The 16,906-nt window shown below is 42.7% G+C and overlaps 1 protein-coding gene and 1 long non-coding RNA gene across 6 annotated transcripts in view; both read left to right on the top strand.

Annotated features, from left to right (window-relative positions):
- Positions 1–210: 210 nt before the first annotated feature.
- LOC309813451 lies at positions 211–12,428 on the top strand. The gene is made up of 3 exons (XR_014295502.1): positions 211–243; positions 8,142–8,226; positions 11,210–12,428. It is a non-coding gene; the product is annotated as an uncharacterized lncRNA (long non-coding RNA).
- A 1,175-nt stretch (positions 12,429–13,603) lies between these two features.
- SLC25A26 (solute carrier family 25 member 26) overlaps positions 13,604–16,906 on the top strand; it is a 144,804-nt gene continuing 141,501 nt past the window's right edge. For 2 of the 5 annotated variants that reach the window (XR_014295501.1, XM_082638313.1), the window contains exon 1: positions 13,612–14,087. Coding sequence is in view for 3 of the 5 variants with exons in the window: in XM_082638313.1 (XP_082494439.1) it covers positions 14,055–14,087 (33 nt within the window). In the remaining 2 variants the exon portion in view is untranslated. Of the gene's footprint in view, positions 14,088–16,906 lie in introns of all 5 variants that reach the window. The other 3 variants (XM_082638314.1, XM_082638315.1, XM_082638316.1) reach the window with 3 other exon arrangements.

Here is a 16,906-nt window from a genome sequence, read left to right as displayed (position 1 = left end):
GTATAGCTGATTCACTTTGTTATACAGTAGAAACTAACACACCATTGTAAAGTGATTATACTCCAATAAAGGTGTTAAAAAAAAAACACACAAAAAAAACTAACCAGGGCAGAAAAAAAAAAATAGTGGTGAGAGTGGGCAACCTTGTCTTGTTCCTGATCTTAGAGGAAATGGTTTCAGTTTTTCACCGTTGAGAACAATGTTGGCTGTGGGTTTGTCTTATATGGCCTTTATTATGCTGAGGTAGGTTCCCTCTATGCCTACTTTCTGGAGGGTTTTTATCATAAATGGGTGTTGAATTTTGTCAAAAGCTTTTTCTGCATTATTGAGATGATCATATGGTTTTTCTCCTTCTCTTTGTTAATATGGTGTATCACATTGATTGATTTGCATATATCAAAGAATCCTTGCATTCCTGGGATAAACCCCACTTAATCATGGTGTATGATCCTTTTAATGTGCTGTTGGATTCTGTTTGCTAGTATTTTATTGAGGATTTTTGCATCTATGTTCATCAGAGATATTGGCCTGTAGTTTTCTTTCTTTGTGACATCTTTGTCTGGTTTTGGTATCAGGTTGATGGTGGCCTCATAGAATGAGTTTGGGAGTGTTCCTCCCTCTGCTATATTTTGGAAGAGTTTGAGAAGGATAGGTGTTAGCTCTTCTCTAAATGTTTGATAGAATTCACCTCTGAAGCCATCTGGTCCTGGGCTTTTGTTTGTTAGAATATTTCTAATCACAGTCTCAATTTCAGTGCTTGTGATTGGTCTGTTTATACTTTCTATTTCTTCCTGGTTCAGTCTCGGAAGGTTGTGATTTTCTAAGAATGTGTCCATTTCTTCCAGGCTGTCCATTTTATTGGCATATAGTTGCTTGTAGTAATCTCTCATGATCCTTTGTATTTCTGCAGTGTCACTTGTTACTTCTTCTTTTTCATTTCTGATTCTGTTAATTTGAGTCTTCTCCCTTTTTTTCTTGATGAGTCTGGCTAATGGTTTATCAGTTTTGTTTATCTTCTCAAAGAACCAGCTTTTAGTTTAATTGGTCTTTGCTATTGTTTCCTTCATTTCTTTTTCATTTATTTCTGATCTGATCTTTATGATTTCTTTCCTGCTGCTAACTTTGGGGTTTTTTTGTTCTTCTTTCTCTGATTGCTTTAGGTGTAAGTTTAGGTTGTTTATTTGAGGTGTTTCTTGTTTCTTGAGGTAGGATTGTATTGCTATAAACTCCCCTTCTAGAACTGCTTTTGCTGTATCCCATAGGTTTTGGGTCGTCATGTTTTCATTGTCATTTGTTTCTAGTTATTTTTTGATTTCCTCTTTGATTTCTTCAGTGATATCTTGGTTATTTAGTAGCATATTGTTTAGCCTCCGTGTGTTTGTATTTTTAACAGTTTTTTTCCCTGTAATTGATATCTAGTCTCATAGCCTTGTGGTTGGAAAATATACTTGATACGATTTCAATTTTCTTAAATTTACCAAGGCTTCATTTGTGACCCAGGTTATGGTCTACCCTGGAGAATGTTCCATGAGCACTTGAGAAGAATGTGTATCCTATTGTTTTTGGATGGAATGTCCTATAAACATCAGTTAAGTCTGTCTTGTTTAATGTGTCATTTAAAACTTGTGTTTCCTTATTTATTTTCATTTTGGACACTCTGTCCATTGGTGAAAGTGGGGTGTTAAAGTCCCGTGCAATGATTGTGTTACTGTTGATTTCCCCTTTTATGGCTGTTGCCTTGTGTATTGAGGTGCTCCTATGTTGGGTACATAAATATTTACCATTGTTATATCTTCTTCTTGGATTGATCCCTTGATCCTTATGTCGTGTCCTTCCCTTCTTTGTCTCTTGTAATAGTCTTTATTTTAAAGTCTATTTTTTCTGATATGAGAATTGCTACTCCAGCTTTCTTTTGATTTCCATTTGCATGGAATATCTTTTTCCATTCCCTCACTTTCAGTCTGTATGTGTCCCTAGGTCTGAAGTGGGTCTCTTGTAGACACCATATGTATGGGTCATGTTTTTGTATCCATTCAGTCAGTCAATGTCTTTTGGTTGGAGTGTTTAATCCATTTACATTTAAGGTAATTATTGATATGTATGTTCCTATTACCATTTTCTTAACTGTTTTGGGTTTGTTTTTGTAGGTCTTTTCCTTCTCTTGTGTTTCTTGCCTAGAGATGTTCCTTTAGCATTTGCTGTAAAGCTGGTTTGGTTGTGCTGAATTCTCTTAACTTTTGTTTATGTGTAAAGGTTTTAATTTCTCAATCGAATCTGAATGAGATCCTTGCTGGGTAGAGTAATCTTGGTTGTAGGTTTTTCCCTTTCATTACTTTAAGTATGTCCTGCCACTCCCTTCTGGCTTGCAGAGTTTCTGCTGAAAATCAGCTGTTAACTTTATGGGGATTTCCTCATATATTATTTGTTGCTTTTCCCTTGCTGCTTTTAATATTTTTTCTTTGTATTTAATTATTGATAGTTTGATTAATATGTCTCAGCATGTTTCTCTTTGGGTTTATCCTATATGGTACTGTCTGTGCTTCCTGGACTTGATTGACTATTTCCTTTCCCATGTTAGGGAAGTTTTCGATTATAATCTCTTCAAATATTTTCTCAGACCCTTTCTTTGTCTCTTCTTCTTCTGAGACCCCTATAATTTGAATGTTGGTGTGTTTAATGTTGTCCCAGAGTTCTCTGAGACTGTCCTCAATTCTTTTCATTCTTTTCTTTATTATGCTCCCTGGCAGTTATTTCCACCATTTAATCTTCCAGCTCACTCATCCATTCTTCTGCCTCAGTTATTCTGTTATTGATTCCTTCTAGAGTATTTTTAATTTCAGTAATTGTGTTGTTCATCACTGTTTGTTTGCTCTTTAGTTCTTCTAGGTCCTTGTTAAGCATTTCTTGTATTTTCTCCATTCTGTTTCTGAGATTTTGGATCATCTTTACTATCATTACTGTGAATTCTTTTTCAGGTAGTTTGCCTAGTTCAGCTTCATTTATTTGGTCTTGTAGGTTTTTACCTTGTTCCTTCATCTGTAACGTATTTTTTTGTCATTTCATTTTTTTTCTTTTCTTTGATGGGTGGTGCTGTATTCCTGTCTTACTGGTTGTTTGGCCTGAGACATCCATCACTGGAGTTTGCAGGCAGTTAGATAGAGCTGGGTCTTTGTGCTGAGATGAGGACCTCTGGGAGGCCTCACTCTGATTGATATTCCCTGGGGTCTGAGGTTCTCTGTTACTCTAGTGGTTTGGACTTGGAGCTCCCACCACAGGAGCTTGGGTCTGACCTCCAGCCTGGGAACCAAGATATCACAAGCTTCTTGGTGTGGTATTAAAAAAAAAAAAAAAAGGAAGAAAGAAAGAAAGAAAGAAAGGAGCAGTACAATATCAAAGAATAAAAAATAAAATAAAATTAGAAAGATAAAAGATATATTAGGAAAAATAAAACTATAATTGAAACAACTGCAACAAGGTAAAATAAAACCACAACAGAAAAAAGAAAAACAAAAATGGTGGTGGGGGTGGAACAAGCCAAAAGGAGAGATCACTAACAAAGTATAAAGAATAAAATAAAATTAGAAAAATAAAAGATTTATTAGGAAAAATAAAAATGTAAAGGAATCAACAAGGTAAAACAGAACCCCAATCTAAAAGATTAAAAAAGAAAAGAAAAAAAAAAAAAAAAAAGCCTTGGCATGGGGTGGAGTTTAGGCAGGGGTGGAACTTAGGCAGGGGCGGGGCCTGGGCAGGGCGATGTTCAAACATGGGTTGGGGTCTCTGCTTAGGACCTGCGCAGACGGGTAGAGGCAGCACGTGGAAAGGAGGGCCTCTGGCGTGTGGAGTTCTGGAGTTGGGAGGTAGGGCCCTGGGGGAGGGTGTGTGGGTGGGGTTTAGGCCCAGCTCATTGAAGGGGGTCTCAGAGGGGGTCTCTGAGTGTAGAGGTGGGTGAGGGTGTAGGGGAGGGGCTTGGGCTCTCTGAGGCAGGAGGGAAGCTCCTAGGGCAGAGGATTAGGTCTGGTAGCCCAACAGGCTTCCCGGTGCCTAAGTGGGCAGGGAAAGCACTGTCCCCATTCCTTTCCGTTCCTTCGTGCCCCTCACCTACTGTCTGCCCCAGGGCCTCCCCCGTCGCTGTGGGTGGGTCCCGCTGGGTGTAGGAACTCCTCCCCTCTCCCAGCTTCCCCTCAGGGATGCCAGTCCTGTAGGTCCGGTCTTTACGTTTGCTCCCCCTTCCCTCCCTCCCACTCCCTCAGGACTCATGCAGCTGGAGGGGGCCTAGGTGGGCAAAGGATCAGGCCCAGGATCTCACAAGGTTCCTGGGGGCCCACGTGGGCAGGGGAAACCTGGCCACGCTCCCTTTTGATCCTCTGCCCTCCCAATGATTCCCCAATTTCCCCCTTTGGCTGTGGGATCCCTTCCCCTCCCCCAGCCACCCCTCAGGGGTGCCAGTCCTGTCCAGCCTCCACTTCTCCTCTCCCTTCACTCCCCCCACGCCCCATGTCCTACCCAGTCACTGGGGGTTCCTCCCGTCCCCTTAGGTGTCCGTGGTCCCCCACCGGTGCCTGGTAGGTGCCCTAGTTTTAGGAGATACGAATTCCGCGTCCTCCTAATACACCATCCTGACTCCATCCCCTCTCTTATTTTCTTCATTCCAACAATTAAACTCCTCCTATGTGTCTGGCACTGAGAACAGTGGTGAACTTGATAAGACATTGACCCTGTCTTCATGGATTTTATAATCTAGTGGTGAAGAGTGATGAGCACACACACCTAGAATTACAAATTATGATAAGTGCTGGGGAAAAAATGTGATGCTACAGGAGAAATATGGGAGGAGTGGGGTGATGTGAGGGAGAAGACAACCTCTGAGGAAACCACATTAAACTGCATTGTCAGTAAAGGTGAAGTAAGAAGGAGAAGGGTGGACGTGGGCCTGTGCCCAAGCCCTGAGGCAGAAAGTATGGAGGTCAACTCCCCTAGGGAATCAAGAACAGAGAAAGGTAACTGGCAGGCCATGAGGTTGAAGCAATAGTCTGGGGCCCGATGATTCAGGTAAAAATATAAAATGTCTGTTGATAAATAAAACCTGCAAGAGGAACTAAAAATTAAGAGAGGATGTGGAACTGCACCTGAGCAACACATTACCCTGCAGAGGGTAACATGTTCTCTCGTAATTATTTGCGGGAACTGTGGCCATTTTGCAACGTCAGTAGCATTGGACCTGAGGAATGACAAAGGTATTAAGCTCACTTTTTTCTAGTGATTCTTTGAGCTCTAATGGGTTCACCTGGGGGACAGCTGGAGCAGATGAATGTTCAGCCTGTAGCATGAAGCCTGAAGTGTTCATTTAGGACCCATGGTGATAGCTCAGAGGAATAAAAGGTCATGCCCTTTTGAATGACGGACTGCTGTTTGACGGAAGGTAATAAATAAAAAGACCGCAGCGCCAGAGAGCTCTGGGGAAGGTTTGCAATGAGGAAGGTATAGAATGGCGAACTGAGCCGGGGGCAGGCACATCATGATGAGGGAGTTGGTGAATGGGACTTCAAAGCCATATATTTCATTCTTAAAACATTTTCCGTATCAGTGAATGAGCTGGGGCCCTGCGCCGTGTCGTGGAGCTCTTCACCTCCTGCTGCCTCCGCCACCCCGCTTCCCTCCAGACACCCTGACTTAGGAAGCCAAATGGCATCGAAGGGGCAGGGAGAGCTTTGATTACTGGTTGACTGAAGAATGTTGTGCATCAGCTTTTTCGTGAGCCTGAGAATCATTTCATCTTTGAAATGAAATGCGTTAAATGCGTTCCATCTCCTATGAAGAAAAAGTGTCTTGTTGATGTTGGTAAAATATACATAACATAAGAATGACCGTTTTAACCTTGTTAGGTGTACGGTCCGGTGACATTAAGGACATTCACATTGTGCAACCATTACCACCATCCGTTCCCACCATCCATTCCCAGAACTTTTTCATTTTCCCCAACTGAAATTCTGTACCCGTTGAACACTAAGCATTGCCCCTCCCTCCAGCTCTTGGCAACCAGCTTTCTACTTTCTGTCTTGTGAATTTGACCACTCTAGGTGCCTCTGTGGTCAGAATCCTACAGTATTTGTCCTTTTGTGAAGGGCTTATTTCACTTAACACAATGTCTTCAAGGTTTGTCCATGTATCAGAATTTCTTTCCTTCTTTTTTTTTTTTTTTGAGGTACGCAGGCCTCTCACTGCTGTGGCCCCTCCCGTTGCGGAGCACAGGCTCCGGACGCGCAGGCTCAGCGGCCATGGCCCACGGGCCCAGCTGCTCCACAGCACGCGGGATCCTCCCAGACCGGGGCACAAACCCGGGTCCCCTGCATCGGCAGGCGGACTCTCAACCACTGCGCCACCAGGGAAGCCCAGGAGGATAGAATTTGACTGAAGTTTGTTATCACTGGGAATCTCAGGTATAGTACAATGAGTTCCTTTTTTTGAAATTATTGCGATAGAATTTATCTTTCGGAGCACATTTAGATTCACAGTAAAACTGAGCAGCAAGCGCTCCATTTGAAGCACTCAGTGGAGCGCTCCCATATACTCCCTCCTTCCCCTCCGCCCACACCACAGTCTCCCTGACAATCAGCATCCCTCACCAGAGGGGTATGTCTGTTACAAGTGATAAATCTACATTGCAACCTCGTTATCATCCCAAACCCATGCTTTACACTGGGTGAATCACTCAGTATTGTACATTTTATTGGTTTTGACAAGTCTGTAACGACATGTATCAACCATTATAGCATCACATAGAATAGTTTCGCTACCCTAAGAATTCTCTGTGCTCCACCTACTGTACTCCACCTCTCTCCCTCTCCTTAACCCTTGGCAACCACTGATCTTTTTACGGTCTCCATAGCTTTGCCTTTTCCAGAATGTTGGAATTATACAGTATATAGCATTTTCAGACTGGCTTGTCTCACTTAGCATTGTACTATGCATTGAAGGTTCCGACATGTCTTTTTTCATGGCTTGATAGCTCATTTCTTTTTAACACTGAATACCATTCTGTTGCCTGGATAGACCACAGTTTACTTATCCCATAATTTATTAAATGATGTCTTGGTTGCTTCCCAGTTTTGGCAGTTGTGGTTATAGCTGCTGCAAACATCCATTTGCAGATTTTTGTGTGGACATAAGTTTTCAACTAATTTGAGTAAATACCATGGAGCACAATTCCCAGATCATATGTTAAGACTACGTTTAGCTTTGTAACAAACTGTCTTCCAAAGACAGTTGTGGAAGTCAATGACTTCCTTTTGGGTTTTACAGGAAACCAGGAGTCCAGGCTTGATTATAATACCTAAGTCGTCACAGGTTGACAGTTTGGATTAAGTGAGAAAATAAATAGGGACATGGTCAGTCATGGACACAGAGCCTGATATAAGATGGTTCCTTTTTTTTTTTTAAACTGTTGCAGAGCTGTCCAGATGAACTAGAAATGGGGATACGGAGACAGGAGAAGGTTTTTATGACTGGTTTAGTCATTAAGTTATGATTTTTGAAGGCTCAAACCACAGAGCCTTCAGTTTTGCAGAAAGGAGAGGAGGAAAGCCTCTGAAGGATTAGGCGGTGGTTTAGGCATCCAGGATAAATACAAAATTGGACAAGAGGCAGGCTTCTTCTTTTTTTTTTTTTTTGCAGTATGTGGGCCTCTCACTGCTGTGGCCCCTCCCGCCGCGGAGCACAGGCTCCGGACGCGCAGGCTCAGCGGCCATGGCTCACGGGCCCAGCCGCTCCGCGGCATGCGGGATCCTCCCGGACCGGGGCACGAACCCGTGTCCTCTGCATCGGCAGGCGGACTCTCAACCACTGCGCCACCAGGGAAGCCCGAGGCAGGCTTCTTAACCCAGAAGATTGTAAGAATCATAGAACACCATGATAAAAAATGAAGTTGGGAGGGTCAGATGTTTACAAAGAAAAAAGGCCATTATGAACACACAATAACTAGTTAGCACTTGCTGATGGAATTAATTTGAAGAATAATAAAGGTTCTCATTTGTGATTAGCCAGAAGATTGTGGTTTAATGGTGGACAGTTTTGTTTTCAATTCCTGTAATGGGAAGATCATGAACCCCATTTCTGTTTTCCCATTATTTCCTCTACTGCAGAGAGAGAAAAATAGCTCGATTTGCCCTTGAATATAACAATAGTCAGTGACTGAGAAAAATCATTTGCTGTCGTCATCTGTGTCAGGTAAGTGTCACAAGGGCGACCTATAATTATCAGTTGCCACTTCAACAGAGGGGAGCAATTACAGCAAGGGCAGTTTGGTGTTATATATCAGTGTGACAGGCTTGCCAAACTGATGGGTAGTAAATGCACAAGGCACAAGGTTTTAGGATAATTTCCACGTCCAAAAGAGTGGAGATCTTTGTCAGAGAATGTAAAAATTAGCTGAGCAAATTTCATCCTGATTATTTTTATATATGTTTTGGAAACCTAGCCAGAGCTTCATCTTGGGTCAAATATTGAACAAAACCCAATTATGGGAGATAACTGATTCACGCTTTGTAAAATCTAGGCAGGTTGATATCAACTTGCTCATGGAAAAGACAAAGAAATTAAACAATATCATGTGAGTGGCTGTCAGCTGGAGCTAGGTCAGCAACAATATCTGATGGTAATAGCTGCAGCAGTACTATTTATTCATTAGAAATGGCCAGTTACGCAAGAAGAAAACAGACATCATTTTTAATGTCCCCAAGGATAACCCGTCATCATATAGATTTTTTTCTGTGCATTTGTAAATTATATATATTGCCTCTAAGATTGTCCCCATTGATTGCTGCTGCCTTATATTCATGCCCTTGTATAATCCGCTCCCCTTGAGTGTGATTAGGTTACAAAAGATTGTGGCTTCTATCTTGGGTGCTCTCGCTCTGATGGAAGCCAGGGGCTGTGTTGCAAGCTCCCATGTGGAGAGGCCCTCGAGGCAAGGAACTGAGGGAGGACTCCAGTCAACAGATATTGAGGAATTGAGCCCCTCACTCCAACAACCTGTGTGGAGCTGAATCCTGCCAACAACCACGTGAGTGAGCTTGGAAGTGGATTTCCATTCGAGCCATTAGTTGGGACTGTAGTCCTGGCTGACAGCATAACTGCAGTCTCATGAGAGATTATGAGCCAGCCAGGCCTAGCTAGGCCGATTCCAGATTTCAGACCCACAGAAACTCTGAGATGGTACATGTTTGTTGTTTTAAGCTGCTAAGTATTGGAGTAGTTTGTTATGCAGCAATAGAGAACTAGTATGTAAATGTTTACAAAAATTGGATTAGAGTGTCTTTTGTCAGAGTTCTAGCAGCAAACAGAAGGCACCCAACTGGGATTTTGAAGAGAAACTTGGGCAGTGTTAGGAAAATCAATAAGGTAGGAAGAGGCAGCCAGGGCGTACAACAGTGGGAAGCCATTATCCTCCCTAGACCTGAAAGAGAAAGGGAGCCAAAGAGAGGAGGCTGTTTCATAGTAGCAGTGTTGTAGAGGAATGCAACACCTGCCAGAACTGGGTTGAGGCAGGGAGGGAGCAGAGAAGAAATACCCTGACCTCCTTCTCTGGCCATCCTCAGATCTGCCCATGACTCTCATTGGCCAAACCCTACTGGAGACCATGGAGCAGTTCCTACTGGTCAGCTTTCTAGGACAGAAAACAAAAGAAGAGAAAGTAGGGAGATCTGCTGGGGCATAAGGACAGAAACCAGCATATGCAAATGCTCTTGTGCAACTGTTTTTATTTTTACCATCCTTCTGTATCATTAAAGATTCTTCTACATCATGGTTTTAAATAGCTACATATGGATACTATAACCAACTTATCTCAATCATGCAATGATGAACATTTTTGGTTGTATAAAAATTCTTCTTTTGCTATGAAAATGGTGAAATGAATATGCTTATAGTCATATTTCTATGGATTAAAAAAAATAATTCCTTAGAGTACAATGCAATAAGTAGAACAATTGAGGACAAAGAACATTTTTTAGGGTTTTGATATATCTTGTCATATCACTCACCAGAAAAGTTGCTTTGATGCTCCCCCTATGAAAATCTTTGCCTGTTTGATGGGTTTGAAAAATGCTGTATTGTTTTTTCATTTTGATGTTATTAAGGAATTTAAAATATTTTCACATGTTCATTAGCTACTTATTTTTCTTCCTTTGTGACTTTCCCCATTTTTTTCTATTGGTATTGGTGTTTTTCTTATTGATATATAGGAACTATTTAGTATTAAGAATTCATTCTTGTCATATGTGCTGCAAATATTTTTCCTAGTTAAAAAAAATCTCATGCATAAACCTGTTTCTTTACCTCAAGAATATTAAAATATTTACCTTTTCCTTTTAGTATTCTAATAAATTATATCAAGTGAGAATTTTAATCCATTTGGAACTGTTTTTGGAGGTAAAGTGTGAGACAGGGATGAAACATAATTTTCTTCTAAATGGTTATCTAACTGCCCCAAAGCCATTTATTGAAAGGACAGCCTTTTTTTTTTTCTCACTGATTCAAAATGGAAACACAAATCCACATGGAAAGTATAACCTTGATTTTATTACTTAAAGGGTTCCTTTCTGTTATATATATTTTTGCATATGGGTTAAAATATGCATATGGGTTAAGATACACGAATATTTTTATTGCAAATGATTCTATTACTTTATTTTTCAATAAAGATCAGTAACAGGAACTTGGAGCTTGGGTCTAGTTCTGGCTAAAGATTATGTCCTTTATTTCCCCTAAGCTGGACCTAATTTGTTTTTTTTGATGTATTGTTTTTGACCTCCTGATAATTTTTGTAAATACTACGAATATTTCGGAACTAAAGTGAACTTGGCTTACAGTGGTAGATTTAATTGAGGAAGACAATATTATTAGTATAATTTCACATGTTTAGTGCAAACCAGTACTTATCTCATTTGGTAGACTTTTTAACTAGAAGATCTGAGGATATACTCTGCCTGCAATGTGGTGACAATGACAGTGCATTGTAATGTTCCATTTAAAAGGCATGCACAAGTGGTAATGGATCTTTTCTGTAAGCATTTCATGAAAGGAAGGCCCCAGGTCATGTTTGTACATCTGTATTTCCTAAAGGGTTTCCAGTGGCATCATGAAATACCTGATGAAGCTTTTACCTCTGAACGATAGAAGAGAACATAACATTTCTGTCTTGCTCTCTTAGATCACTCACTCTGGGGAAAACCAGCTGAGGACACTCAAGCAATCTTATGGAGAAGTCTATGTGGTGAGGAACTGAGGCCAACTGCCAACAGCTGGCACTAATTTGGCAGGTATGGAAATAGGCCATTTTGGAGGTGGATCCTCCAGTCCCAACCAACTCTTCAGATATAGCCCTAGCCGATGCCTTGACTTCAACCTCATCAGAGAGACCCAGAGCCTGAACTGAGACAGGCTTGTTGGTGAAATTAGCCTCTGTATACCAGTGCCGAATTAAATCTGGGAGACAGAATTTTGGGTGAAGTAGAAAGAAATCGCGTTATTGCTTTGCCAGGAAAAGGGGACCACAACAGGCTAATGCCCTCAAGACTGTATGTCCCACCCTGGACGGGGGTCGTGAGGAGTCTTTAACAGTGTTCAGGGAGCAGGGCGTGATCAGCTCGTGGACATTCTTCTGATTGGTTGGTGGTGAGGAAATTGGGAGTCAGCATCATCAACCTTCTGGTTCCAACCGGTCTGGGGTCTACGTGCTTGTGGGCAGCATACGGTTAACTTCTTCCACCTGGTGGCGGTTTCAGTATCTGCAGGACAGCTCAAAGGACATGGCTCCGAATATTATCTATAGACCTTGGGGAAGAACTAAAGGTCAGTGACTTTGTTTAATGGCCAAAGTATTATTATTTTGTCTTGCTTGACTGTGTTCCTTTCTTTCTGCATTTTCTCACTTCTGATTAAATTTATTCTTTGACTAAAGTTTTTCTACAGACAAAAGGCAGGCGGAGGACATGAGTGGGGTCTATTCCAGGAAGGCCTCGTAGTGTCCTGCTGGGTTATAGGCTGGGACCTGGGACCTGGGACCCTTTGCAGCAATGCTTGCACCTGGACAAACGTCTCCTCAAGCAACAAATACAAAGAAACTCCAAGGGGCTAAAAATAACTGCGTGCATGCACATTTGGGGCAAATTATGAACAAGATACAAAAAGCCCCAAAACCTAACTTCCACATCTGAGGAGTCGGGAGCAAAAGCATGGTAGCGCACATGATCCTTGCACACAGCACCACCAAGGGGATGGGCACCCCACCCAAGCCACCCCTGCAGCCTGACCACCGGACCTGCCCCTACCCTCGCCCCATGTAAGCAACCAGCTTGCCCTCCCCTCAGGGAGCAAGCAGGGCCACCTGTTACTTGTTTTCGCGCCGTCCTGCTACAGTACGAGTCCCAATAAAGCCTTGCCTGAATTTCTCGTCTGTTGTTTTTTCAATTTCTATTGATTAAGGAGTCCAAGAACCCTGGCCGGTAACAGAACCACTCAGGTAAGCCACTCCCAGATTTCTGGGGGTTCAGAATTTGAAACCCTGAAGGCATTCTGCTAATCATTTCTAGAACATCTCAACTAGAAGAGAATATTGACTGTAGAAGTGGTATGAAAGACATTGAAGAAAGGCAAAGAACCTAAGGCTGTTGCAAAGGTTTTGAGGAAATATGATGAAGTCATTAAGTAAAATTTCAAGCCTGGGTCTGCTATGTTCTCTGTAGCTTTGGGTTGGTTAGTGAACCTCTTGGAGCATCAGGATTCTCTGTAAAATGAGGATGCTAACCGTGCTTACCTTACAAAGTAGCTGTATTAGAGCACCACATCTGAGATGCAGTTGGCTCTTAATAGAAGGAAACTTAGAAGGTATTTGTTTGAAAAATGTAAAGGCAAGTCCACTGCAAGAAACTTTAAGTACTTAAAGTGGTCTTTGAAGTGTGCAACTGATACTACAGCTGACAAGATAAGCAAGTAAATAACCGAACAAATGAATTATATTAAGTGCAAAAACTGCTGGTAAGAAGTAGAGGACATTAATTTTTAGCTCGAGTACGGAAATTTTTAAAAATATTTATTATTAATTAATTAATTAATTTATATTTCTGCTTTATAACAAAGTGAATCAGTTATACATATACATCTGTTCCCATATCCCTTCCCTCTTGCGTCTCCCTCCCTCGCACCCCTCCAGGCGGTCACAAAGTACCGAGCTGATCTCCCTGTGCTAGGCGGCTGCTTCCCACTAGCTATCTACCTTACGTTTGGTAGTGTATATATGTCCATGCCTCTCTCTCGCTTTGTCACAGCTTACCCTTCCCCCTCCCCATATCCTCAAGTCCATTCTCAAGTAGGTCTGTGTCTTTATTCCTGTTTTACCCCTAGGTTCTTCATGACATTTTTTTTTTCTTAAATTCCATATATATGTTAGCATACGGTATTTGTCTTTCTCTTTCTGACTTATCGAGTAAGGAAATTTTTGAAATGTTTTTCTATATTTAATAATTTTCTGATAATGAGTCTGTTTTATGGAAAATGAGACAAAATTTCTACAGGTGAAACCAACAGATAAATGCAAATAACTCATTGGAAGCCACAGGTTTCGCCCGCTGAAGCTAGTCCTGCCTCTCCACGGCCCCGCCTTCCACTATAGCCACGCCTCTTTTGGGTTTAAGGTTGGGCTTCACCCTTTCCTCAACATCCGGCTCGCTACGCCTGGTTCCCAGTCGAGGCTCGTTTGCTCGCGAGAGTTCCTCCACCTGGCCCACTCAGAAGCTGTAGGAAACGGAGGCAGAGAAGAGTCGCGAGACTTGACTCGACCACACTTTCCAGGCCCCGCCCCTCCTTCTTGGCCCTCCTTCTGGCCCAGCTTCCCCGGTTGCACGTGTAATTGTGTACTTGCTGTGGTTCAACCTCACGTGGTCACGGAAGTGCCGGCGTTACATACCCCGCCTCCAAGATGGCGGCGCCCGGTCCTGGGGCCCGCGACCTGAGTCGGCTCAGATTTGAATTATAACCTTGACTGAGTTTATGCGGCCATGGACCGGCCTGGGTTCACAGCCTCGCTGGTGGTGAGTACCGGGCGGTAGAGTGGGGGCGATAGGGGGGCCGGAGGCTTCCCTGTCCTAGCACCTCCTTCCGGTTTTGCGCTCTGAATCATCCCCGGGTCACCGGTCACAAGGTCTGGGAGGAAGCACGGGGCTCCTGGGCCGCGCCGGGCCTCGTGTCAAGGTTCTGAGTTTCCTACCTGAATGATAGAAAGAGACGGGGGTGGGATAGGGGAGGACTTGACTCATAGTCTTCCGCACCGCGGTTTACCTAACGGAAAAAGAAAAGTTTCAATTGTATACTGTAACCATACTCTGGAGAGCTTGGCAATGAATGAAATACATTTAACAAAACTCTTGAGTCGCTCACCGACCTCCTGGTCAAGAGTGTGGTTTCATTTTGCTGTATCTTTTTTCAGTCTCGGAAAATGACGTATCTATTCTTTCATCTTATATATAATCTGCTTAGTTTGCTTCCGAGCATTTTTCTAGGCTTTGGGTATATACTGATGAGCACAAATAGCCGCGCGTTGAGCCAGTACGTCAGTGGTGTTTAATTCCTTAGAAAACAACGAGAGTCAACGTGTCTTAACATCAACCCCCTCCCCCCCCCGCCAAATCCTTTAATAAATACTTTGAAACCTTTCTTAGGACAGGCACAGTAGGGGATACTAGATACAGTAGTGAAGAAGACAGATTGGCTGCCTATGTTTTCATTGTAGGAGAGCGCGCAGAGGCAGAAGATAGACAAGTACTTTTTCGAAAGCTTTTCCTGAGCAATGGAGGCCTAGAGGACTTTCTTCGTTTAATTATCAAATGTTTTTGCAGGTGTTGGAGATAACATGGTGAACAAGATAGACCTGGCCGCACGGGTCAGGTGGTGGAGGCAGAAGGGTGAAATGGTTATCATAAATGACGATGAGGGTTAGTTTCAGAGTGTATGGAGAGATGTGGAAGGGGAATCTTACCCAGACTGGTGGAATGATGGTTTTGTACCACTTCCAAATCTGGATTTGTTGATATTTGTAGAAGCTAGGTTTTAGAGATGCAAAGAAATATGTTACCCCTTTGAAGACGTTTTCCTGTCCAGCTGGTGAGATGGCAGTAATACTTGTAACAATTAACATTGCTCCGCCGGGAACTAGGGTAAGCTCTTTACATACATGGTCTCATTTAAGCCTGACAAACAATTGAAGTCGTATCCTAGTTTTCCAGATGAGGGAAGTGAGGAATAGTATGTTACATAATTTGTCCAAAGTCACACAAGTGAGATACATTTCATGTGTGTAAGTGTTGGAGCTCAGATTCCAAGCAGTGTAACATGGGATTCCATTTACTGCTCCTTGAGACTATCTCTGAAGTCAGCAACTTCAGAGATAGTAGTTGCTAAAAACAGGTGAGTGTCAGAGTTAACAAAAGAAAAATTGTATTAAAATTTATTTGATTAAAGAAGGGTACACATGCATACTTCTTTTTTCGTAGTTTCAGAGGGTAAAATTGGGATCGATTGGTAGAAGTTTCAAGGAAGTTAGATCTCGCTCCCGGCGAATTCATTTAGCCTGCAGTTTATCTGCCATGTGTTCTGTCTACTGGTACTGTGATTGCCCTTGGAGATTTGATGGCAAACAAACCAAGGCTATATGATAAGTATTGTGAAAGGAATGAACTGAGGTGGGGGAGAGAGAGAATAATATTGGAAAACCTACTTTAGATGGAGTGCCCAAGGAAGGCCCTGAGGAGCTGACGTTTAAGCTAAGACCTAACAGATAAGAGGCCAGTCATTTTGATGAGCAGAGGGGAAAGTTCAGAGGGAGCAACACGTGAGAAAATCCTCAGGTGCAAAGAGTTCAGTATGTGAAGGTGGTGGCTGAGGCCTAGTGGGTGCGGGTAGTGTGACAGGGGCTGCTGTTGGAGAGCTAGACAAAGCCTGCCGAGGTGAGTCTTGGTGGGCAGTGGAAAGGAATTTGGATTTTATTCTTATTATTTTTATTATTATTATTGTTATTTTTTTGCTGTACGCTGGCCTCTCACTGCTGCGGCCTCTCCCGTTGCGGAGCACAGGCTCCGGAAGCGCAGGTTCAGTGGCCATGGCTCACGGGCCCAGCTGCCCTGCAGCATGTGGGATCTTCGCAGACCGGGGCACGAACCTGTGTCCCCTGCATCGGCAGGCGGACTCTCAACCACTGCGCCACCAGGGAAGCCCAGGAATTTGGATTTTATATGAAGCATAACGAAAGCCATTAGAGGGTTTTATTATTGAAGTAGTCCGGAAATGGAGGGGCCCTTTTTTTTTTTTTTTTTTTAATGGTTGGGAGCATCTTTGAGGAGGCTAAGCGCTCCTCAGGGAGTTCTGTTTTGTTTACTACTGTGTGACCAATGCCTGACACTTCGTAGGCACTCAGCACTTGTTGGGTGAATGAATGCTACTTCACATGTTTGCGGAAGTCTTCAGCCTCGGCTTCTAAGGATTAAGTGAGATGTAGTACAGAGCCTGAGGTAGAGCAGATATTTAACTGTTTCCTTCCTGAAGTTTCTGGAGCAGGATTGAAGGGCTGTAAAGCTGAATGAGGAGAGAGCTTCTGGCATGTTAAGTTTTCATTTGGAGCACAGAGCAGACTATTCAGAAAAAAACCCTCCAAGAGTACAGTCACTGGTGCATGCTTTTAGGAGAGCAGTTTGAAATAAGTATTAGCGACCTAAAGATGTTCATAACATTTAACTCAGTGAAGATAATAGGAAAACATGAAATAAGAGAGGAATGGTTAGGTAAATGATGATAGATGCATTTCATGGACTATTTAGGGGCCATTGGTAACAGTGCTTGTGAAGAGTCTGTGCTATAA

The sequence above is a fragment of the Mesoplodon mirus genome (genome assembly GCF_964341445.2).
Source record: "Mesoplodon mirus genome assembly, chromosome: 12".
In the NCBI taxonomy this organism is placed as follows: Eukaryota; Metazoa; Chordata; class Mammalia; order Artiodactyla; family Ziphiidae; genus Mesoplodon; species Mesoplodon mirus.
This window is presented reverse-complemented; position numbering and strand designations above follow the sequence as displayed.